At 38.3% G+C, this 25,875-nt stretch overlaps 1 protein-coding gene across 1 annotated transcript in view; it reads left to right on the forward strand.

Annotated features, from left to right (window-relative positions):
- The window catches only part of CDK14 (cyclin-dependent kinase 14), a gene marked incomplete at both ends in the record, with an annotated part of 92,751 nt that extends 67,043 nt beyond the window's left edge, over positions 1–25,708 (forward strand). Inside the window, 2 exons of the mRNA XM_008943736.1 lie at positions 12,572–12,635; positions 25,660–25,708. Of these exons, the coding sequence (XP_008941984.1) occupies positions 12,572–12,635; positions 25,660–25,708 (113 nt within the window). The remainder of the gene's footprint in view (positions 1–12,571; positions 12,636–25,659) is intronic.
- Between the last annotated feature and the right edge of the window lie 167 nt (positions 25,709–25,875).

Consider the following 25,875-nt stretch of genomic DNA (forward strand, 5'->3'; position numbering starts at 1 on the left):
CAGACCGGCAGCCGTAAGCAATTCATGCCTCTTACAAATGGAGCTGAAGCCCGTTCTGATCAAAACTGTTGGTCTGTTACCTCACAAATTATGCTGCAGGATACTGTTGTGCCATATGAAAGCACAGGCCCATTCAAAAACCTGCTCTGGTGTGCTGGCTTTATTTGCTAGGAAAGATCAGAAATCAAGTGGTCATATTTGAGTGTGTCTGGGGAGACCTTAGAGCAGCCTCCCAGTATTTAAAGGGCCCTATAGGAAAAATGGGGAGGGACTCTTTATGAAAGAGGTAGTGATAGGACATGGGGAAACTGAAAGAGGGTAGATTTATATTAGATATTAGGAATAAATTCTTTACCGTGAGGGTGGTGAGACACTGGAACAGTTGCCTCCTCCCTGGAACTGTTCAAGGCCAAGTTGGGTGGGGCTTTGAGCAACTTGGTCTAGTGGGAGGTGTCCCTGCCCATGGCATGGGGGTTGGAACTTCCAACCTAGACCCTTCTGTGATTCTGTATTGCTTTCTTTTTCCATTTTTTAAATAAAGGAACTATATTAATACACTTGAACCTTCTCTTTTCCCTTTCTTCTTTTACATGTGTCTGAATTGCACATCACATGCCAAAACTAGGTTCTCTGAAGAGCATCTGATTTCAAAAATTGTTGTTTATAATCTGTAGCTCAAGTTCAAACATCCTGAGAGTTGAAAATGTCTAAAAATGAATGTGAGGCAGGTTTAGATTCTGATTTTAGAGACAGCTTAGAGAATCTAAGATTGAAATGCCTCACCTATCCACTCTTAAGAGTTCAAGAATAATAGCTGATTTCTTCTACCCTGCTAAGAACTGGTAGAAGTATATAGCTTTTCCTATCATAGTATCTGGGAGTGACATCCCTGTCAGGCCTCACACATGCCTGAAGGTACTGTTTGCAGCAGTCCTAATTTGAATAAGGGTAGACTTTAATGCCTGTTTCAGTGTTTCCAGAATCAGTGCCCTAGTCTAGGTATTAATTTAGCAAGATGCTTAGCACTTGGCATAAGATTGTCTTCAACTGTCATGGCCATTTACACAAGCTGGTGATCTTCAGTATCTTTGTATAAGCTAAATATAAGGTTTCAGACAAGCTTAGTGATTTCGGGAGGTTTCAGGTTTCCAGGGGTTAACGTTAATCCACCTTGATTAGGACAGCTACTTTTCTAGTAGGGTGTGGTTAAATAATTTAATTTAATTTTACATATGTTAAAAATGTTGTATAATCTCATGTAGGTTTTAAATATGCATATAAATAGGCTTATGCCATTACTTATGTGGCTTGCACAAAGAAAATCGGAGGGAACATACCTCCCATGAACTTTTTTTTTTTTTTTTTTAATTATTATTATAAGAGATAAGTAATCAACAGGAAAAGAGCTGGGTTAGTTTGAAACTGCCTTGAAAAGTACTGGACTGGAAAAGTAGCAAAATAAGAGAGAAAAGGCTACAGAAATGGAATATATTCTACTTCATAAGATGTAAAGAAGAGGTCTGTTTCTGAGTGCATCAGAGAGAGCTAATAATATGTTTTGTGAGACCCTAATGACAATCTTTCCCAGTACTTTTTTGGAGCACACCATGGTCCAAATGGCCACTGTGTAAACTCACAAAACTGTCAGTGATGGAGCATAAGGTAAATTCTTAACAGAAAGCATCCCATAGTGCAGTAGTAGGTATGTTCTCACATTAATATGGTTGCCCTGATGATGATTACATCCAGAAGAGAAAAGAAAGCAAATTCTTAGGCATCTACTTATTGCACTGAAAGTCTATGGTTGGATTTCCATATCTTTTGATGGGTGAGAAATCAGTTGATATTGTAAACTTTCAGTTAAACTTCACTGTGTCATAAAGAGGGATTTATGTTTTTAGAATAACTGTTGCTCAATTCCTTTTAATGTTATTTTAAAATATTTTGTAGTTATTTCCCTTCTTCAAAGCAGATTTTTTTTTTGTGTTGTTGTAACCCATTTTCACCTTAGAACATACTCTGGGTTTTTTTTCCCTGTGTATCCTGAATGTAACTGTTTTACAATAGCTGGTAATTGCACTTTTCTCATAAGAGAAAGAAAAGTTTTTTGTATTTATATTTGTATTGCTGAATGGAGCCTTAAGTAAAATCAGAGGGAATGCAGCCATGGATTTTGTCAATCCGTTAGTTATCTTTCATGTCTCATCTTGACGTGCATCCATACAACGCATTCGTCTGCATACTTAAAAAGAGGCCTTAATAATTCTGCCATCGGAGATGCCGGTCATTTTGGTATAGCCTGCTCTGGTCCGATGACTGAGATACGTCCTCAGGAACGCTGCTATGATGATGGCCTGGCTTGTTAGGCTGTGCTGGTGTTGCTCCTTTCTCTTGGGAGGGGTAGAGAGACAAGGTCCTGCTGACCTCGCTGCATCAGATCACTTTGTCAGCTGCTCAGCTGTCCAAAGCAGGGTAATAACTGTAGCCAGGGCAAATCCGCTTTTGTTTGTTTTATGGAGCTTTTAATGATATCCCTGCAGTACACTATTCCATTAAAAAAACTAATTAATCAGACCAGTGAATATAGCTGAAAACTAAGGATAGTGAAACACCTGTTTCTTACTAGAGTCATCTCTTTTTTGGGCTTCATTTATTTTCTGTAAAACCATACTTTCAGTGCAGCTTTCTACCACTTTTGCTTTATGTTGTGTTATTCTTGCTATTGCTTTCATGGTTTTGTTGCTTTTGCAGTCCTTCAGCTAGCTTAATAATAGCATTGTGCTGCTCATCTGCATTCCTCACATAGTCCAAGAGATCAGCTGTGCCTACACTGATGAGACGTTGTTTTTTATTGTGATAACTTGAGTAGTCGTTACATAAATGAAAAATTATAACTATCTCCCTTTCTGCTAATTCACTGAGGTATTTAAAATTTGCCTCTGAAAAGTTATGATTTGCCTTGTAGCAGCATTGCTCATGTTAAAGAATTAACATCATTTTACTGTTCTCATCATCCATAATTTTTCAGCTTTTGTGTCGTCAGTATTTCAGGCCATGAATTTCTGTGGACTTAAAGGGGTTGGCAGTGGGGGATAAGAAACTGTAACTTCAGTCTTTCTTTTCCTCTCCATCATTATTTTCTATTAATGGTACTGAAGCTCTTTGTCATATATCTGTGCAAATTTACTGTATTTGCATATCCTATTTATTTATCCATTTCCCCCTCTGGTTTGTTTTTTGTTTGTTTGTTTTTTTTACTTTGTTTTGGTTTTCTGAAAAGGAGTGGACCGTGATATGCAGGTGTTAAGAAGTTCCAGTCTTTTGAGGATTTGTCTTCATTCGTTCATACTTCACTGACTGTTGGAGTGCAAGGCCCCTCAATTCCTTCTGGAGCTGTAGGCTCTATGTTCTCCAAATCCTGCCCAGGCCTCACAGCTACCCTCTCCAGTAAATAGCGAGGAATGGCTTCAGCAGCTCCAGGGAAGTAGTTCTTTTTTGCCCAAAAGTGAGGCTACAAAGAGGAAGGACTGCCACTGCAGCTGCCCTGCACATGGCTTAGAGCAAGTTTAAATGAAGACAGGAGGTGGTGACACCCTAATCCCTCTTGCCTGGTGTTTATGAGAGCTCAGAAGTCATCGGCAAAGTTACTGAGTGCTCTAATGTCAGAACAAACAAATGGGTTCACTGAAGTTGGGAGTGCAGCTGCCTCTTCCAGTTGAGTGACATCTGTTTTCACCATCATTTAAATAAGCAAAACAAAAAGTCTTAGGCCACCTGCCAGATGATTGTTAAAGCCACTGCTGCTAAATGAGCAATAAATGATTAAATCGTACCATTTCCAATTTTCCAGAACATTTAAGTGTCTCAACATTCCGCACTCTTTCAAAACCCTCTTCTGATCTCTGCATTTGGGCATGTACCTCATGGCCTCAAGAAAATGAACACATCCCTCTTACTGGATTTGCAAGGAAATAGGTAAAGAAGGTGTGAGAAAAGCAGTAAATCCTCTAGCAAAGAATTCACTGGAAGCTTCCAAAGTGCTCTGGAGTGAGGTGTGCTGGCTCACCATGCTGCAGTGGGGGATACAGGTTCTGTTCAGCCACAACCTCCCCATTGATCTTAATGTCTTCTGGGTGAAAATTAGTATCTCCCTGGGTTTCTGCCTTGACCCCACTTAAAATGTCTCAGATGCTTTTATAGCTAGTGTCTCTCCATCAGAAGTAGGCTGACATTTCCCATATTTTTAGGAAAACCACAATATTTCTGTACTAGTTACAGATTTCCATTTCTTATTCTGCTTGCTTGTTCTGTTCTATGATTCACCAGTATAAAACTATTGCCTTATGAGCAGCAAAATACCGCTGTTTGGAACTAACACACCAAGCATCACAATACGGTTTGTTATAGGAGGCACACCTGAAACTGAATCACTTGAAATGGATTTTTAGTAATGAGGTTAGACATTTTTAAAAGTTATTTGATTTGGGCATTCTGGTAAGGTTTATTATAGGAATCAGCAGGATTTAGACGTCCAGGAAGAGTGCCCTTATATCCACCCTGTAAACCAAACACAACTGGAGCTCATTATTAATACACTGACTGTTTCAGAAACATTTGAACACCTGGACCTGTACATTCTTCAAATTGGCAGCATGACTGGCTGCCTTCATTTACTGCAGGTTGAACGAATGATCGCTTAAAAAAACTTGACAAAATACCCACTGCTTCACTGGGCTCCATGTGACTGCACGAGCCCGTTCAGAATTGAGATTGACAAGATCAAGACCTTAGTTTCCTCTCTACCGCAGATGTGTTTCTTAAGCATCACATGCCATGGGCTTCTGTTGTGCCGTGCGTGTGCTTTCCTTGTGCAGGGGGAGTGGTGGGTCCAGGTGTGGTGTCTTAACGAGGCACGCTCATCCTCCCGACGGGTTGTGACTGGGCACCACGCCAGAGACAAAGGGTTTCCAGTATCCAAGAAGTACATTCCACTTCACTGCTTCAGAGTGGGGTTTTGCTCCAGAAAAAACGTGCACAGGTTTCTGTGAAAACTGTTGGGTCAGGTCGTGGTGCGATGATGGTCCTTATCAGGAATGGATGTGATCCCAAATGTGCTGCTTTGTTCAAATAGCTGTAGTTAAATGACGGTATAGTGAAAACACATCATTTTATTTTAAATAAAAATGTTTCCCTTGCTATTTGTATGATCATTCATAGGAAGATGCATGCATTTGGTCTGTTAATTATTTAAATAAGCTTTCCAGGCTAATGGGAGCTTTAAGCCCTTAAATATCCTCACGCAGTGGTGGAGCTTTGCCCGTGCCAATGAGACTGGACACTGCAACACTCGGATGGATTTTGTGTGTTAACTGAGCCAGTTTAATGGTCTTCAAAAAGACCATAAAGCCAGCTTTATGATCCGAAAGCAGCATTGCCTTTCCGTTAAGCCAGCATTTCCAAATAGACCCTGTGTAGGGCGTACCTGGAATTCAAATGAGCCAGCTGCTGAGCCAGCACAGCAGGACTTGTAGAAGTACATTTCATTAAAGCCTCCCAAAAGCTTTTTGGATTTTTTTTTTCCTCCCTTTTTTCAGTTTAAAGAAAAAAAGTCAGTAGAAAAACTTAAAATAAGTCTTTTAAGAGCATGTTTAGGAGAGGCCTGTCTGTTTGGGTGGGTTATTCCAAAGGCTTTACAACACAGACAGGGTAGGAAATCTGAAATGCAGAGCATATACCTTTCTGTGCAGAGTAAACCAGAGCAGACTTTAAAGGGTATGTAAACAAACATGAGCTGTAAGCCGGGGGGGTCCTTCTGACAGAAAATTGCTGTCTTCCTTCTCCTTCACAGTGAAGAAAACCATTCTGTTTGTTCCCAAATGGTAAGGAAGAGACCCTGCAGCCCAGAAATCATCAATAGCTTCTTCTTCACATGTATTAACACCAAGATCTTCTTCCTTGGTGAAATCATTCCTTCTCTGTAACCTTATTTGAGACCTTACAAGCTCTGGTGATGCCAGAATGGCAAACTTCTCACCTTGGAGGAAGGGGAGAGAAATCTGTTGAGGTCAGCTGTAATCTTCTGTATGAGTTTTCTTCCCAGTCTTTTTGTGATCCACACCTTTGAGGTCTACAAAAGCTTTCAAATTCTCTGCTTTTCTTGCTAAGGGTCAGTTTCATCCTCTTGAGGTGTTTCATAGTTTCTGCAGCTCCAAAGCAGGTATCAGAGACACTAAGTCTAGTATAATTTTGGGATTTGTTTTTTTTTTTTTTATTATTCTGATGATGGGATTGTGTGCTGATGGAAGGAGACTCCTCAGCACATTCCTGTAGCTGGGAATGCTGGAGGGATTGGCTCGCAGTTCTACTGGTTCAACATGGAACATCCCTGAGAGAGGAGCCCTCTTTGGAGCCAAACAGTGTCTCCTTTTAGCATGTGCTACACTTTTTAATTAACTTGTAATTTGGCTAAAGTGCTGCATGGTTGCACTGATTTGAGGGTGTTGTTAAAATTTTGTGGGAATGTTGGTAGCAATTTCATGTTTTGCTTCTCTCATCCATACGGCACGTTACCTAAATGCTTTTGAAGACAGTTTCATCATAAATCCCTCCTTATGCTCAAAGCAAATGGTTTTATTACCCATGTATAATGGAATGACAATATTCCAGCTGATGCCCTGAGTCAGCCTTTTGTGGTAGGTCAGCCTCATTCTGTTCCTACTGGTTCTTTTTTCACCTTAGAGAATAAACATCAGTAACTTCTATTTTTTGCACAAAACAGCATCATGTTACGTGCAGCAGAAACAAACTTACGGGGTTGGTGAGGAAATGCTTTCTGGTTTTTTGTTGCTGTTGTGTCCAGTAGTCACTCTCTGTGTAGCAGGTACTTCTTAGAGCTCTTGAAAGAATTTACTTGGTTTTTGTTACAACAAAAATTAGATCATTCATAAAATAACTTGCAAAAGAAGTACTCCAGTCATCTTGTTTTGTAATCAGGCTTGTTTTCTCTTATATCCATAATTCTGGTTTAATATCCTATATGAATGCAAATGACATGAAACATACTCTGCTACACGTTACCACTGTGCATATGAAATGGCACTTGTTAAATTTATTTTTCCTTTTACTATGTATCACCACGGCAAGGTGTTATGACTTTGATAGCATTTGCAGGGACATAAGGAAGCAAAAACTTCTACCTGTTTTGTACATAAAATTAAGAGTAAGAATTTGAAAATCTGGTTTTGTCTGTAAAGATTACAGGATCTTGTTTAACACTTGTTCTGAAGAGGAATCATAAGAGTTACGTTACATTTTCTGCATGCTTAATATGTTGCATCTCTAATTAATTGGTATTTTCTTTCTTAACTGTGTGGGAATAATGAATGGATGCTTTGATGACAGTTTACTGAAAAAAAATACAGAAAGAGTTTCCTGTGTAAGAATAACTGTTTTTACTAAAATAGAGTTTTCAGGCTCTGAACAAGGCCTTTAGTGCTTTCCACATGGGAGAAGACTGCCCTGATCACACAGTCTCACTTCAGTTTTTTTAACTTTGAACTGATGTGAAATCCTGGTTTAGGAGCTATAAATGTAATTTTTGCCATTCATTTAATGAAAGCTTTGATATTTTCAGTCTCAGGGATAATTACTAGTTATATGGTCTTTTTTTTTCATTAATCCGGGTAAATATATTGTTGCCATCTGAGCTGATAGACATAATTTCTGTAGTGAAAAATTAGATGACTTTTTCATTGCAACTGGGAACCCTGAAACATCTACAGCCTTCCCAAAACTGAAATGTGCTTGGCCTCAATCTAACTAACACTTAAGCTCATTGCACAAACTGATAGATTATACTGTCAGTTACAGAAACTGAACTGCTAAGCTCCTGGTGTGAAGAAACTACTGGTATTGAGGAAATTCCATTTCTGTCTCCACCTTCTGGGTATTAAAGTTGACACTCAGCTGTCATCCATCATGCCCAGCAGAGAGCTGAAGGAAGCCTTGCTGCAGCTGTCAGTCAGCAAACTGGAGCAGCATTCATAAAACACAAATAGTTGCTGAAAATATATATATATATGTATATATTTTACCCATTATACTAAGACCAAATGCTAAGGTGAAGGACAGAATTCCTCCTTTGGTCTTCACTACTACATGTACTTTGTTCTCACTGACGTTACCAGGTTGTAATGCATCACTGCCCCTAATTGTGGAAGATGTGGTTAAGATCTACCTAACTGTGACTCCTCAGGAGGAGAATGCAGCAGTAGGTGGATTATCTGGACAAATGACTTGGCACCAGGAGAGACTCTGAGAGGGAAGAGATCACATTAGCTTTTCCTTTTCCAGACCAGATGGGAAGTTCCATGTCCAGATATGGCTCTGGGCATGATGGAACTGCTACAGTGAAACCCTGGAACTCGCACTCCTTCTCGAGAGCCAAATCTAAAGTAGCAATGTATCGTCCTCTAATGAAAGGGAAAAGAACTCCTAAGTTTTTGACTAAGCTGAAAGCTTCATTAGCTGTTTTGGAAGCATATAACAGATTTTTGTTGAAAAACAGGACATCTGAAACCTCCAACTCTCACTCAACAGAAAGAGTTTGCTAATTTGGAAATTGCTCTGCAATACTTACCTTCTTCCTATTTTTTATTAAGTTTGTTTCCTCTAGCAGTTGTAGTGTCCCATGGTGCATCACAGATGAGGACTCAATGAATACACTATGTTCTACCCAGCAAATAGGAAGACAGGAACAGAATTCTTGATGATCCTTAAAAAGAACTATAAAATAAGAAAACTTTTTTAATCCAGCTTGTAACTTTTCCTAGTGAAAATTCTAGGGCATTTTTCAACAAAACCATCTTTTCGTTAAAGAGGGGAAAAAAACCCCACTCTCCTGACATTTTTTTGACTGAACTTTGTTTGTTCATCAAGTTGACCTGAAGTGAAAAAAAACCTGAAAATTCAGCAAATTGCTTAGCCTGATTTCCATAAATGTTGTCAAAGGAAGGGCAGTTCATTGGCATGCTGATCTTGTTTTTCATTCTGCTCTGTTGCTACAAAATCCTGAATAATACCAGAGGCTGCATGTTCTTTGTGTTGCTGAAGTGCCTTTCTCGAGGATCGTGAGCTGTTCTAACACACTAATACACAGCTTTTTATATTCAAAAGTTGCAGTGCAAATGGAAATGCTTGTTCTTTATTAATTATGCCAGCACTTGGGAAAGAGCTAGTGTGACAAAGTTGCACTGCTGCTCATCTCACAAGAGATTCAGATGACTTCTCTGGACAAGCTGTTACCCAGAATGACCTTACCACATGCCACTAATGGGGAACATTTTTGCATTTGAAGCAGAGTACAGGACAACACAACTAATTGTGTTGGTAGAGATGCTTAATGCTCACTGTAAAATAATGATTCCCTTGCACACCAGGGAGCAGGTTAATTAAAGGTGAGCATGATGTATCTGTGTAAAATCAGATGGAAAAAGCAAACCACTTTTTTCATATATTAAAAAAATTAAAGCAATGCAATAGACCTTAATGCATTTGTGTTGCATTTCCTGGGAAATCTTTCTGTCATGCTTGTATATTGAGATTTGAACAGCAGGTTCAGTTTTCATGACTTTCTGCCAAGCAATAACAATGTCAACTGGCATTAATGGTGTTTGGCCCTCAGTAGCCTGATGTACTGTAAATCTGTTGTTTTCATATAAATACATTTCTCACCCTACAATTTAGATTAGAATCTGGTCCTGATTTTGAGCAGCAAGTTTCAAATGACAGGGTCATTTAATCTCGTTTGCTGGGGAATGAAATGGCTCCTAGTGTTTTATGTAGGGTGGAAGAGCGAAACTATCCTGGTCCCCAGAAAACAATAAATCCATTCCAAATTTGAGGACCATAGATTATTTGAATGTTAAAAAAATAGAATATCAAACCATGCCAAAGGGCCCCTACCTTAAAAATGGTAGGGCCTTTAGATGGTAGAAAATGGTAGTTGTTTTTAGCCTGACTGCTACCCTTGACAGAATGTATAAATATAGTAAGTGATTTGAGTACTCCAATGTACAGAACTTGTTTATAGCTGGCTATGAAACATGGTAGCAGGAGATATGCTGGAATAGTATTAAAGAAATTGATTGTAAAACTGGTGAACAAAATTGTGAGTTACATAAGATTCATTAGAAAATTTATCTCCCATCAAGCCCTCTGTTACTGGACCTGATGTTATTTGAAAATCAGAATAATCCATTTCTTAGCTCCAGGTTCTATATTAAATTGGTCTGATAAATACTCTACCTTGCACTGGAAGTTAGAGTTTTTGTTAGCTAGTTTTAATATTGATCTGTACAGTGCCTTAGTTGCCTGTGTCATCTAAAATAAGAGTAAATTAAGAACACATATTTAGAAGGATGTGGCTAATTTTCTTGTAGACATAACGTTTCAAGAGAGAATATTTCTTTGATTTGCTAAGTGGAGTTGCAAAGTTGAACACCATATTTGTTAATTTAAACTGAGAAAGCAGGAATCTGTTTTTAATCCATGGGCTCCCTCTCCTGGTCTAGGATGTGCTTGGCATCAGGAGCTTCATTAATGCAGAAGCCGAGTATGTGCAAATTAGTTTAGTGACACAGTGTCAGCAGTGTTTCCTAACTTCTATATTTAGTGAGAGAATTGTGCTCTCCCTTACAGCAATAATGGAATTGGTACGGGTGTTATGATGAATCAGCATTGCAGACAAATAAGATTTATCTTATTCAAATGCTATTTAAGACATACTTCACAAGAACTGAAAATAATGTCCTACAAAATAAAAGCATATCCAAATAAACACGAGCATATACTGTCTAGTTACACTTACACTGTCATCTTTGTTTCTCTGACACCTTGGTGCTCTGTTTTCACCTCCTACTTGTCATACTACATCTAAATTGGACTCTTTGCTAGTTTTGTTTGGTAGTGGAGGACAAATGATCTTTGCATTGCTATTCTTAGGTTAGAAACACATTAGTTTTATAAATTACTTAACAAATTTGAGTCCCTAGAGTAATAAAGCACACCATATTGGTAAGAATTATATCTGTTTAAGAGGTCACTTTCTTTTAGCTCAAATTTTTAAGCCCAATCCTAAATTTTATGAAATAAATTTCTGGTGGAGTCAAAAGATAATTTTTTTTTGTGTGTTTTAGCTTCCCAGTCTTAATTAAAATATTTTTTAAGACTGACTTCATCAACATGAACAAATATTTACATAGCTTAAGAAGTGCAACAAATATTTTATAGTGGTCCTTCCTTTAATGGTCTTGATGCATAGATAGATAGAGATATATATATCAGCAGACACAATTAAAGAGAAATCTCTTCAGCTCTGAATGACTGGGAGTAGATCTCTTGTAGCTTGCCCCAAAGTGTCACAAACCTTCACATACTTGAACCAAAGATTTTCACACTAACTTTGTGCTTGTTTTGTGCTGATGTGAGTGACCACAAAATATCACAGTGACTCAAGATATACAGATCTAAAAGATTTACTCAGAAGATCTGCAGCACAGGTAGGGGCAGGGCTGGCAGGGGTTTTGTACATTTTATGACAATGGAAAAAAAATTTCACTTTAAAATATTAACCATTTATCCCAGGGACTGAGCTTATAACAAATATTGAAAACAGCAACTAGCATTTCCTTTTGTGTTAGAAATTGGGTGTAAGTTTATAGCAAGAAAGATATGACTAATGAAATATAACATTCCACAACTATTTAGCAATGCTTTCCTAGAGCTGCTAATTAGGTGTTCCTCTCAGCTCCACTTAAAGCAAGCATTGACAGTTATGTCTTATAAAGCAAAACAGATTTGGGAGAATTAATTACAACAGTTGTCTCAATTATTATTGCCAAAAATGGGGGTGAGCTTTTCATGTAAGCAGAGAATATAAGATGCACATGAGAAGTCTGAAATACTTGGCTAATGAAAGTTGATCTGACTTATGCTATAAATAGGAGGACACAGTTGAAGTGCAAGAAACAAAATATAATGCATGAGTCAATGAAGTCTGTATTTCCTAAAAAATAAATATTTTTTTTATGTATACTACATGCACTTAGGACAATTGTTGTGCATTCTTTTCATGCCATGCTCTTGGTCACCAGTTTCACTATCAGTGCAAATCTTTTATCCCAGCATCTACCTATTAAGTATCTGTTAATCTTGTTTGAAATTATTTCTGAGCTAAGATAGGTAGCCTCTGTAACAACAACACTCTGAGATATCCAGGTAGCTTGACACTTGTCAATAGAAAGTAGCTTTAACATGTATGAGTTATATAGCAATCCAAGAAGAACACAGCACTGTTATGTGCTTTACTGACTCCACTGATACCTTGAAACTGTGGTTATCATTTAACTTTTTCTACTTTGTTCTTCCTTGCCTTTGCCTAGTTATTAAGCGTATTCAAGAGATTGTAATATACATTTTGCTTACAATGAAGAGTGACTTTATGCATAACTATGACTTGTTAAGTCTTTTCCATTAAAGCGATGTGTGGATTTTTTTCTGTTTTTGTGCACAGGTACTTGGAACCCCAAATGAAGATACATGGCCTGGAGTCCACTCTTTACCCCATTTCAAACCAGGTAGGTTGAAGTATCAAGTTCATCCAAACTCTCTTCCTGGGAATACAGGACACAGATAATTATGCCCATGCCCACAAGCTTCAAAATGACCTGGTACATGGTGCACAAACCATAATGCACTTTTTCTAGCTGCTTACTTTTTATTGAGCTCAGGTTAGGATTTTTTCTTTTGTTTAATTTCTTTTCTTTCTTTTGGATTTTCTCCTGTTTGTTACAGTTTCAGCCCTGGCCTACTTGCATTCCTTAGCCACTGAGTATCATACCTTTCAGATTGCTGGTAGGCTGATTCCCAATAAGTGTTACTTTTCCATGGACTGCACCCTGAACTTTGAGGAATAGTAAAGGATACTAAAGACTAGAGAAAAGACTTTGTGACAGCTGAAGTTACTACTAGATCATCTGTTAGTACCTCCCTACTAAGGCTCAATTTTTAATGTACCTTACTCTTGAAGTTGTCATAATCTACAACCATTCTTGAAAAACTGTTTCACCATCTGATACATTTGTGTGAGAGGGAGCAGTTTGCTCCCTAGAGACTAGAGGTATGTGGTCAACTTCCAGATGTTATATATGTATGCAAGCGTATACATGTAATATAGTCCTGTGAACTTTTGAATGGGACCCTTAGACATACTGTTTTTAAATCATGCCAGGCAGGCAAATGAGTAGGAGACATGTTGGTGGTGAAATACTGGAACTGGTTGTCCAGGGAGCTCTGACATCTCTACCCTGTTCAAAACCTAACTGGACAGGGCCCAAGCAATATGAGCTTGTTTGACCTGCTGTGAGTGGGTTTGGACTAGATAGTACAGACTGTGTTAGATGCTTTCAGATTAAGTACTTAATTTGCTCCCAGTATATTTACGAGGATGTGTCTTCAGTTTATAACCGTGTGACTGAAGTATGGAAGTGAGTGACAGAATTGACTCAGAAATGCAATTCAGATGGTTTTGGCCTTGTCTAAAGTCTCTCCATAAACCCCTGGTTCTCCTTTACTGCAGATCACAGAATGGCAAGGGTTAGAAGGGACCTTTTGAGATCATCTAATCCAACCCCTCTGCTAAAGTAGGTTTGCCTAGATCAGGTTGTGCAGGAACAAGTCCAGGCGGGTTTTGGAAGTCTCTGAAGAAGGAGACTCCATGACCTCTCTGGGCAGTCTGCTCTAGTGCTCTGTCACCCTCATGGCAAAGAAGTTTTTCCTAGTGTTTAGGTGGAACTTCTTGTGTTCTAGTTTATGCCTGTTAACCCACTGGGCACCAATGAAAAGAGTCTGGCCCTGTCCTCTTGGCACACACCCTTTAGATATTTATAAACATTGAATAAGATCCCCTTTCAGTCTCCTTTTCTCAAGGCTAAATAGACCCAGGTCTCTCAGCCTTTTCTTGTAAGAGATATTCCAGTCCCCATATCCTTTGCAGCCCTCCACTGGACTCTTTCCAGTGTTTGCCTGTCTCTCTTGAGCTCGGGAGCTAAGAACTGGACACAGTACTCTAGAGGTGGCCTTAGTAGGGCAGAATAAAGGGGAGGAGAACCTCCTTCCAGCTGCTGGCCACACACCGCAGATGATAGTCTGTTCAGCTTTTGTCATAAACTGTGACAACCTGGTATCCTGTGCTATTTAAACCTAACTTCCAAGTTATCCTATAGGTGAAGATTCCCTTTTCATTGTAGCATGTCTTATTTGTCAGATCTGCAGGATCGTAATGACTTCTTTGAGGCAGCAAAGAGGTGGGAGGTGGGGCAGGGGATTTGAAAAGGACAAAGCGATCTAGGCAGCTCTCAAGAGAGACAGAGAAACAAATATATTGTAGGTCTTACGCTGATAGTAGCACAAGACTTCAAGAAAAGGAAAGGCAGACAGCTTCCTTGCACATTGCTTTTCAGTCTCTGTCCTATTTCTGTCTTATTGCTGTATAGTGAAATCACCCTCTAGTGCTTTCTCGTGAATTAGTAGAACTTTTGTAACAGGTACAGTTTTTCACTGAAATACTAAAAATACTACTGTTTTTCCTGAATCAATGTGTCATTAAGTTTCCAAGCTTTTGTGTTTCTAATTCCTGGTAGTGATTAAAAGGTGGTCATATACATAGAATGTAATGGTTTCTAACAGTACTCCAAAGACATTGTTTATGTGCAAGAATAGTAGAGGGGAGGAGAAAACCTGAAGATGTCAGTGAGTGCTCTTTGTGTTTGTTCTTGATTTTATTCTCCTGTGTGATGCAGGAAGGTTTTGAACAGTAGATGGCAGCCGAGAATTTTCCTGGTTTCATTTTTCTTTTTGGCTTTTAAATGTGTTAAGGGATGTGGGTTTATTACCACAGAAGAACATCAGGAAATAAACCCACAGCAGGCACTTCATTAAATCTAATTTTTTTACAGGCATTGTGTTCAGCTTGCTTTTATTTTCTCTGTCCCAGATTATGGATTTTGTCATCTATGAGTACATACTATTTATACAAATGCAGGATGAGGACAGGAGGAAAGATGCCTCCAAGACAGAAAATAGTCACTCCATATTTTTACCATTTGTGCACGGTGTGGTCTTTAGTCTCTTAGATACCTTCCATATCTGCAGAGCATGTAGATTTGCAAGTCAGTAATTAATAGTCTTGCTGGCATTAATTTAGCCTTTCTAGGGCCTGTCAGTGCAAAGGACTGAGCTCCTTAATTCCCATACACTCTGGAGGTCTAAGAACACTCAAAAAGAAAAAGTCTTTTTCTGTACACATGGTACAATGGGAGTGCAGAACATACTACTCTGGATCCTTTATGGCCTTGGAAAAAGAACCTTTTTTTTCCATCTTACGGTTTCTTATTTGCTGATTTTAGAAATTACAGCAATAGAAAGCATAATCTAACTAGATAACCAACACTTGGGTTACATACCCCAAACCTGAGTAATTGGGCTTTATGCTGGTAAAGTGTGGAAAGGTTAGAGCACCAAAACACCTCTGGGGTCATACTGGTATACCAGCATCTAAAACATGCTCTGTGCAAAGTGCTCTGGCCTATGAGCTGGGCTGGACTTTTACAGTATTTGCTCATGCTGTTAGAATCGTTGGAGCTGTTTGGTCATGGATACCAGGTTCTCTGTTGTTGCTTTAAAAAATGCTTTCCTTCATGCCATTCTGTGCATAGAAGTTTTCTGGCTATGACAAGGCTGCATTGTCCCATTCCACAGATGCTCAGCCAGCCATGCTCCCCTTCCTGTTGGTCTGAGATTGTTGCTACACCCTAGAGAAAATTTCCTTGGTGTATGGGACTGAAAGACTTTTCTTTCCTGACCGACTTCTTTTGAGCAAAAATGGAGGTTAATGCTTTAATATTATATTTTAGATGACTTAATCTTTTCCTTTCCTTAGCAGAAGAACACAGAACCTGAAATGTCTTGCCAAATCTGAGCCAATTCCATTATTCTTTAAGATTCGTGAAATCCCTGTGTTTAAATACAGATGGTATGGGGCTAAGTAACTCCTGTACTTTGCATGTCTTTGTGAGTTTTAAGTCTGATCACTGCAAACAGTAAGTGTGATAGATTGAGAAGTGCAGAGAGCACTGGCAATGAGGATATCAACATCCATTCAGGCAAGGCTTTGATGTGATAACTGAGTTGTGTAAGCATAAAATAATAGGAGTTGAATAGAAAGTATCAGTGATAAATAGTAACTATAGTTTAAAAAATGCTGGGGACATGAAACGCCTGTGGAGTTGGGAAGACTATTGAGAGTAGAAACAAAATTTTGTTGTATTTCTTGTTTGCATACAGACTTAAATAATTGGTTTTTCATACTGTGAGTTGATAAGGCACAGTCCTGTGCTGCAGAGAGCTAATCACAATTTACTAGGAGGAACATATCTGAAAAACATGACATTAGTCTCTTCTCTGCTACAGTGAGCAAGGGTCTGGGTGTTATGGAAAGCAGCCAGTGCGCAAACAATGACGATCTCTGACATCTTAATATGTGGGAACATTTCTGAGGCTGAATAAGAATTGTGTTCCTAAGGCTAGCTGTGGGTGGCTCTGCATCATCTAAACCTCTAACTACAGTGATTTTAACAGCCTGTGCATGGCTGTAAAATGGTCATAATTTGTTTTGCCATTTAAAAAGTCAGAAAACAACTTGTATTTTATCTGCTTGCTTTGAGGTCTATGATTATTTTGTCTTACAAATAATTCTAAGTAATATAGGAGATAACTTAAAAGTTGGCCTGGTCTTTGAGCTTTCCCTGTGCCTCAGCCTCAGTCCTCTCAGTTTGTGTTTGCACCTGTGCACAGTCACACATGCACACATCTCCTCCTTAGGACATTACTGAAGGATAATCTAAATGGTGCATTTGAAGCTCATGAAATACTTGGAAGTATTTCAGTAATTTCAGGTAACCTCTGTGATTCACTTTGAAGCTGTTAGGACTGCTATAATCTTGAGTGGTTCCTCATGTACTCACGTATCACTGAAGAAACCCCAGCCATTCTGGATCACTGTGGAGGTAAATTATCTGCCCTCAGATATGAAGGCAGTTCAAGGAAATTATGAAAAAGTGTTAGTCGTTGTTTTGATAAAATCTTGGTTTCATGCAACTTAGAAGCCACATGTAACACGTTATTGGACAGAAACAGTGTAAATGATGAACATAATTCTCTGACACATGACTTGGAGAACATGCTTTCACTATTCTTTTGTTACAGTACTTTAAGAAATACGTATATTAGCTGTACTAAAACAGATCCAACCACCAATCATACTACTGGACCTATATCTCCAAGAGTGAAATGCTAGTAGACATCAACTATGTCTCGTCTGCATAAATGGAGATGAAGCAGTGTTCCCAAACAAGCTGCTTCCTTACCAGTCCTGTGTCAGAGTCTTCCTGATTTTTCTTGCCCTGGCGTCTTATCTTTTCTTCTGTAGCCATTTCTCCTGGATTCAGAATCCTGCCCAAATAATTAAGCAAAGTAAGCCTTTGGATCAGCATCTATACTTAAGGTTTCACTTCTCCCACATTCTCAATTAGTGTTCGGGACATCCATCCTGGGAAGTTAAATAGTGATTTATCAGAAGGGGTACTGTCAGTGAGTGAAGTGGGAGAAGTTAAGGTATTGTCACAATGGAAGATAAATTATGTCATGGTGACCATGAAGAGATGGTAATGGCCAAGGAGAAGTGACAGCTTGTTAGGAGGGTGGAGGAAATGTGAGAATGATTTGTAATGTTCATTAAGCATCAGTTTCCTTACAATGCTGTTTCTAGGTGAAAGAAAGTTAAATATTTAATCTTGGACTGATGGTGTAAGAGTCTGAACCTCACTATGTTCCACAGATGATTAGATATAATATATGGTAATGCCCCTGAAAAGGTGCCTTTATGAGACAGTGGAAACATCTACTGAGCACTGATTTTTAAAAGAGAATCCCTAAAGTCAGGATGGAAAGAATAAAGAAAAAGATACTCTCCTTAAGGACAAAGTGAAAGACTAAAAGAACCTAGATCAAGAAAACGGCGTTCATAGGAAATACTGCATAACATGGAGTCTGCCAGAGATTTACAGATAGTTCCTGGATATATTAAAAAAATCCCAAGTCTGTTACAAAACCACTGCAGAGTTGGTGTTCTGATTCAGAAATTCTACTTTGCTTCCCTGGTGATCAATAAATATAGATCTGATTTAGCAATATGACCTATCTACCTGCATCTTAACAGCTGACTGATAGTTAAGTTTTTTCACAGGATTAAGTCTTCATTTAGAGTAGGGTTGGGCTGGGAGACTAAACTCCTTTGGCACAAACTCATGGAAATACTGTATATGAGGACATATGGCTTTTCAAACTTTCATAACAGTTTTTCCTATAGAGTTTCACCAAAGCCTGTCAACAATTTGTTACATGCTGAATCAATATCTTGTTTGTTTACATCTACAGTGATGCCAACAAATGTTCCCAGGCAATGTGGGAACCTCTGCTGTTAAACTGTTAGAGCAGCCTCTGTCATGCCTTTAGCTCATGACAACTAAGACTTCCAAATAATTAATCCTGGGCATGGTTTGGGAGTTAGTGTGGGCCAGAAACCATTCCCCATAAAAAGAAGGAAATTCACACCTCCCATATTGGAGGCCAGAGGTGGAAGGGTGCTGCAGGAGTCCCCAGTTCAGCAAGGAGTTCAGAAAACAACATCCATCCTTCGTCTCTCCATAACCTGTGCATTTGGAATGGAGGGGAAGAGAGGAGAGGAGAGGGCATGGGGATGGAGGCTGGGGAGTTGTCATTTTTATCAAGGTATTCGGCATACAAAAAAGCGAAGTGTAACTCATGATTATGATGAAACTCCAATTGTGATTGAACTTCAGTAAAAACTAATTGCAGATCAGTTCTGTAAATAGTGCTTGAAAAATTGCTTGTCAACATCAATGCTTGTCTTTATGTATTTGGCTAACATAATTTAAATATTTTTCTGATTGAATCTTTAGTAAAAATAGCATATAGGTCTTACATATCACAATGCAGGTAGTCACTTCAGACTTCTAATCTAAATGTAAAGAAGACCTGTTTAAAGAAATCATGCATTAGAATTCAAAATATTAATTATGGTGATGTTTAAATATTTGCATTTAAGCTAATCACATTTGGGTTTAAATAGAGAAGAACATTAATCAAGAAATGCATATTAGCTGGAATGTTTTGATTAACAACATAAAAAATGCCTTGAAGTCAAACTGCATTTTAAGTTCTTTGGTTTAGACTAGAAGCTGATTATCAATAGTACTAAAAAGGAACTAAAATCAAAATGTAGTCTGCTTCTAGTTCCTTGTGTTCCTTCTTGCCTATTCTAGGTTCTTTCAAGGCAAATGTGGCAAAAGCATAATAGTTCATGTGTTTTTCTGACTGATAAAAGAGAAAAAACCCTCATCTTATTTTAGGTTACTTAAAATGCAAGTGCTTATTTTTTCAATTCTCACAGCAGACCAGTAGTTCCTTCAGTGATCTGCTAATAAGCTCACTAGTGAGTTGTCCTGAAATTTGCTTCTGTTTGAACCTGTCCTTGATGCAGAGCTGTCAGATGGAGTGTGTTTATCAGGCAGATAATGATGTTTGGACTAGAGAGTAGCATGTAGGTACATATGTGGGCACACGTGTGAGTGTGCATATGTAACAGTGTTGCTGCAGAGCAGTTGTCTGAAGGAAATAAGAAATAGAATTACTGTCTATTTCTATAAGAAATGACAATATTTCTTTTTCTAAAACCACTTAATACAGCTGGGTGTAATGTGTGAGCTTTCTGGCACAGGTTTGGTTTATTTTCCCCACTACGTCTTGGAGGTGGGTATAGTTTGGGAGCAGTTGTTTTAAGACTGTAACGTTTTTGGGTACATCAGGTTTGTTAAGTCAACCAGCTTGGGAAATCTCTTCCTCTCTTCCTTTTGGTTTCTCACTTGCGCTTCTATTTTGCAGTTGTTTTTCCAGTAGCTTTGTTGATGCTACTGTTTGTGGGGCACAGTCCTAAAGAATTCCTTGTCACATGAGGCATTGAGTAAGCTGTGCTGCAAGACCTGAAGCAAAGAGCAACTCAAATCCATTTGCTGCTGGAAGAACGTTTGTATGACTACCACCACCCAACATCTCTGAGTGGGTTGTGGGTAGTACCCAGTGGAACACTGAATCTTGTCCCGAGGCTGTGCTTCTAAAGGTGTGATATATTAAGCTACTCTTTATCTGTGCTCTTTTAAAATCTTAAGAGTAAATGGTATGCAGGAAGATCTTGCAGTTGGTATTTTTTTCCAGTAAGGAATATGGGTACTGTCTGTTTGCTCTTACTTATGCTGTCCTATGTAGGTGTGTTTTTACACAGCATTTATTTATGAACATGCCACTTCTTTAATCAACATCTGGCTAACTTGGCCTTCTAAGAAGTAAACTGTAAACACTTTTAGGTGCTGTGGGATTTGAAACCAAAAATCTTTCTTCTTTTTTTTCACACAAGCAAAAAATAACCATTGACTAGTGAAATATAGCACCCATGTGAAAAGCTAGCTCTTTTTAACACTGAGACCTGGCTGCTAGTGAGGATGATGACTGTGTATTTGAGATTAAAATGCTCAGCATCAAATTTTGTTTCCTAAATTTGTTCCTAAAAGACTGTCAAATATGCAAACACTTAAAGGAAATTAAAATCACACTTTTTACTTTAAGTATCGGACGAGATTACTGTGTTGGTCCCTCAGTGTTTTTATTAAAAATAAGGACATTTAACAATAATAATCTGAAAGGATTTGAACTCTAGTATGTATACTGACAATTTGAACTATAAAAACTAAAAATACATCTGAGATTAAATTTTAATCTGTAGATGTAGTTTTTAGATTTCTTTAATCTCAGTACTGAGGAGAGCTGCCTCAGCAAGAGAGGATGCCTCATGTTCTTGACAGCAGCTTGCATGCACTGGATGATAGTTGTGTGGGTGGGTGTTGATATGACCACCTGCATTAAATTCTCATGTGTCTGCTTGCCTTTCAGTTCTGCAGGAGGGGTAGTAAGTTTTCGCTACACCAGGTTTCTTCCAAAAGGTTGAATCAAGGTTGGGGTCACCAATGCTGCTGCTTTTCCTAATGTATGTTAGGCAAAGATTTCTTTGAAGGGGGAACACCAGTGGTAATTCTGCAGTATTCCTAGGATCTCACATACACTCAAGATCTGACTCATACTATTTTTTATGATCAAATCAATGGGAGCATCTGAGAAACAAAATCCAAAGGTATATGCTTGGAAGTATAGTAGAATGTAATTTCATGCAGTTGGTCACAGCCAGATATGTGTAGTTTTGGCTTTGGTTGTAATAAACCCATCTAGCAATAAAGGACAGAGGCATTCATACAGGTATGTGAGAGTTGTTCATTCTGAAAAGTAACTCAGAAGCAACCTTGGGGATTTAACTGTGAAACTGAGGAAGCAGGAGATCCTCAGGTAAAAGTTGAGAAATTAACTTTATTTTTGCCTGTGTTGTGACTGCAAGATTGGTGTTTGTAGGAATGTAATATTGTGGTTTCACAGTTCAGGACTTAAACTGGATCATGATGAAGAAGCTCAAGGATGTGATTATTGTGGCTTCTCTGTTTTGGCAAATCTGAAATCAAAATTAGCTGGTTTTTTTATTCTGCTTTTTATTCTCTAAAGAAGGATTAATTCAGGAAAGTCCTAAGAACTGGCACGTGCATGAGTCTGGGTTTAATTACCAAGTTATTCCCACTAGATGGGAGTAGTCCCATCTAGTTATGCTGTCCATGAAAGTTAACAAGGCTCTGGTTGGAGGCATGACCATAAAATTGTGTAGAAAAATGTGAGCTGTATTTTATCAATATGTGGTTTCCTTCCTTGTAAAGAATTTAAAGTAGGGAGCCTCTAATCTGCGTGGAGTAGAGGGGAGAGTTGCTACCACTAGTTAGGAGATGCATGGTCTGCAGTCACACAGCATATAAATTGAGTTTGAAGTTACGAACTTGGGACAAAACATTTGCTTCTATACTATAGGCAGGGTTTCAACTTCTCCATGTTTGCCTCCTAGTTCTCCCTCTACCTGCCTGATCAATATGGTGTATAAGGTACTTATTTAAAAAGAGGTTTAGAGCAGAGCAGTAGACTGACATAAAAGGAAGATCCCTTTGAGAAGTTTGTTAATTTTGTTTATGCGTGTCCTTTATAACAGCATTTATGTAACCAGTTCCAGTGTATCACTTTTTCAATAAAAATTAGTCTGGCATAGCAATAGTTTTTCAGTTTCTTGAAGAACTGGAACAGAACTTTGGACGTTAAGGCCTTAAGGCAGTTTGGCCAAGTGATTGACTCTCTTTTCCTCCTACAGTGCAAATAGCTTAAATTGATTAAATAAAGCCTCTTGACGGTCCAGTCAAGAAAATATGTTGTATATGATACTTCTCAACTGTTTTATGTGCATGTAGCTCTGCTGAAGTCAGTGTTGCTGTGCCAATTTGAACCAGCTCGGTATCTGACCAAAACATATTGCAGAATGATAGATAAACTAAAAATCTGTCTTTCCCCAGGTCTAGGTTAGCTTTTCAGCAATGCTTTAAGTCTGTTCAGTTCTCTTCCCACCCAGCACTTTTCTTCACCAAAATAGATTAATGGGCAAATCTGCACTTTATTAGCTGAAGTCCCGTGTGTATCTCAGACTTCTTGTTACACAGCACTGTCTAGCTGCATCTTATTTTTCAGTCCTTTGTCATAAATGAATGGACAGTGTTATGGTTGGATATTTACTTACAAAGCATAGAAAGTCTTTCTTTTCTTCCAGTTTTTATGGGTAGGTATCTGCTTGCGTATGTGTTTTTAGCTGATGTTTGCAAAATTAAATTTAAGGGTGAACTCAGGCCCATGCAACTTGTCTATTAACCTTACTGGAGCTGAGGCTTTTCCTCTGGAGAGCAGAAGCTGGATTACTAAACATTAGGTACAATTTGAATTGTAATGTAATCGTAATGTTCCCTCCTAAGTTTGGGATATGCTCTCAATGCCAGTACAATGCTTGAACTGCTTAGTACAGAGCATGTACTTTGGTACTGAGATTTTATTTGTGCTGTTGGATATTAAAACATAATCCCAGGCACTGATTCCAGTGCATGCTACTGGTGCTGAACCACGGCTGCATCTAATAATGATCCTGACTACTTTGCCCATTTGATTAAAAGACCTGCCTTGGGGCACTGGAATGTTTGTAGTAGATGCATTTCATGCAAAAAGAAACTGGCATTTCCTATAGTTTTAATCTGGATGTCTCAGGTGTGAGAAGTTATTTTGTTGTAATATGCGCACACAGAAAATTGTAAGGAAATCTCTTTGATTGCTGCTCTCAGTAAGAACATACCCAGCAACTTCTTTTTTTCCCCTTATGTTCTGCACTCGTTGTGGTATCAAGATTTAACAGAAAATAAAAAAAACTAGCACAATGGTTTAAATTGCTTTTCCTTTTTATAGCATCCAAGCTGCTAAGAGCCTGGCATAACTGACTTTATCAGTAATTGGAAAGTACCGCAGAGCTTCTGATTTACAAAATTCAGGATAATGTCAGTAGTGTGGTATTAAATCTAAATGCTTCTCAGGTTCACAGTAAGTAATATGGTAGCATTTTCAACAGTGAGACATATCAGAAACGAGTTAAAATATGTTAAGAAATGTGCACAAAATCATCAGTAAATTTATTTCATTTGGGGAGATATATTTATGGAGCAATATATTTGCTCATAATGAAATGTAACACATGACCTATAATTTCTTTCTTACAATATCCTAATCCTAACAACAAATTAAGGTTCATAACACTGTATAACATACTTCATAAAAATTCGAACTAATAATTTTAGTTTGTTGAGAGCTGTGTAATGATAGCACATTTGAGAGCTGCAGAGTGTTGTCTCTTTTCTTAGCTTTGTTCTGACAGAGAAGTCAAATAGGTGCTACTTTAATGGTTATCTACAGTAGTAAAATATTTTCCAAATACAGAAACTTTATGTTGGTAATACAAACCCACCACCACCACCAAATACAAAAAAACGTTTCAAACATTTGTTTCATGTGTTCGTCTACATCTAAAAGCCTTGAACAGTATGACTGTGTAGTTAGCATTTGGTGTTTTTTGCTGCGAAAGTTATTTGAATAAATTCACATACAGTATTATGTAAGTGATATCTATAATTTATTTTGGTGCTAAAACTAGTTATGTAGTTTCCAGTACACTTGTCATATGTACCTAAGAGGGAGTGATTTTGTTGTTTTAACTGCATCAGTATGGTTAAAGCCACAAAATTTGTAAATGTGAAGGAGCCCTCAGGCACAGTTTGCAGGTCTAGCACTCACAGAAACGTCTGGTAATGAAGTCAACGAGAGTTGAAGTTTCCACATGCATCTCTTTAGTCAAAGGCAATAAAACTCTGAAAATATAAACAGACAAACTCATCCACGCTGATGCTAGGATTTTGTATGTGCCATAGTCTTAGCATCTTTAGAACTGACATAAGCAAAGTACACAAAGACTGGAATTTGAAGACAACCCTCCTGATGCTACATTTACAGTTGTTTTGTAGCATAAGACATGTGCATATGTGTGTGTGCATGTACATACATAAAATGCTGTCATAATTGTACGGCGTGCCTATTAAATGTCATGCTCAAGGGTGGAGAGGAAGCAAAATTAGAATTTGAAGTTTAATGGAGCTTTTCGCAAGTTTAGGACTTCTTCACACCAACTAATGCCATCACACTAGGGTAGTTGGCCAAGGTAATCACCAGTCTACATGGTAGGATTTCAGTATGATGAGGCTTCATGGAAAATGTTATATTCTCCAGATGGATTGCATTTGTTTCTTCCTGAGAGGCACTTTAGCTCCTGTTAAAAGGGCTCTGAGTACTGGCTCTTCACTTCTGCAGCAGTTTTTGTAGCATCTTCCTCTGCCAGCCAGAGTCCTACTGCAGCATCTTGGATATGAGAGGGAAAGTACTTCTATCTGAACTTAAGAACTTAAATGTTTGAGTAAATAAGCTGTCATTGTACTTGTCGCTTCTGCTCATTATTTATATATGTTCTTTAGAAAATGGACTCTTACGTGACCATCATGTTTTGCACGTCTCTCTGTGTCACATGGACCCACACTTATGCCTCCAGGGAAGCATAAAAACATGACAGTGAGGCGACAGAGAATTGTGTTTGTGACGAATTAAAATAGCTTCTTTTGTAAAAAATTCCATTTCTGGTGGTACAGCACTGAGTCAGCTTTAGGTTATGATGACTTCTTCTGGGTTTTTTTAACAAGTTGAGGTCTCTTGGGGGGGTTGGTTTGGGTTGGGTTTTTTTTTCTCCCTGTTTGTATGGCAGTTGCTCCTATGGTGGTTTTCTTGCCCTGTCTTGGGACTTGAGCTGCACTGGTTGCATAGAAATGATGAAAACTGAAAGCAGATAAATATATTTGATTTTAAAATCCTGTTTTTAGCGTAAATAATTGAATGTGCCTCTTCTTTTTCTTACAGAACGGTTTACACAGTACAGCCCTAAAAACCTTAGACAAGCATGGAATAAGTAAGTCTTTTTCATTTTAATTACTCTTTTGCCTCTTCAAGGGTATGATTCATGCCTAGTTGTCATAGTTAACTTTAAATGGTTCTCTCCTTTTTAATTACAGCGAAAATGTGGAAATACTGAAGTATTATTCTTGTGTGCTTTTCGTAGAATCATAGAATCCTTTA

This window comes from Merops nubicus, unplaced genomic scaffold (genome assembly GCF_000691845.1).
Source record: "Merops nubicus isolate BGI_N331 unplaced genomic scaffold, ASM69184v1 scaffold1937, whole genome shotgun sequence".
Lineage (NCBI taxonomy): Eukaryota > Metazoa > Chordata > Aves > Coraciiformes > Meropidae > Merops > Merops nubicus.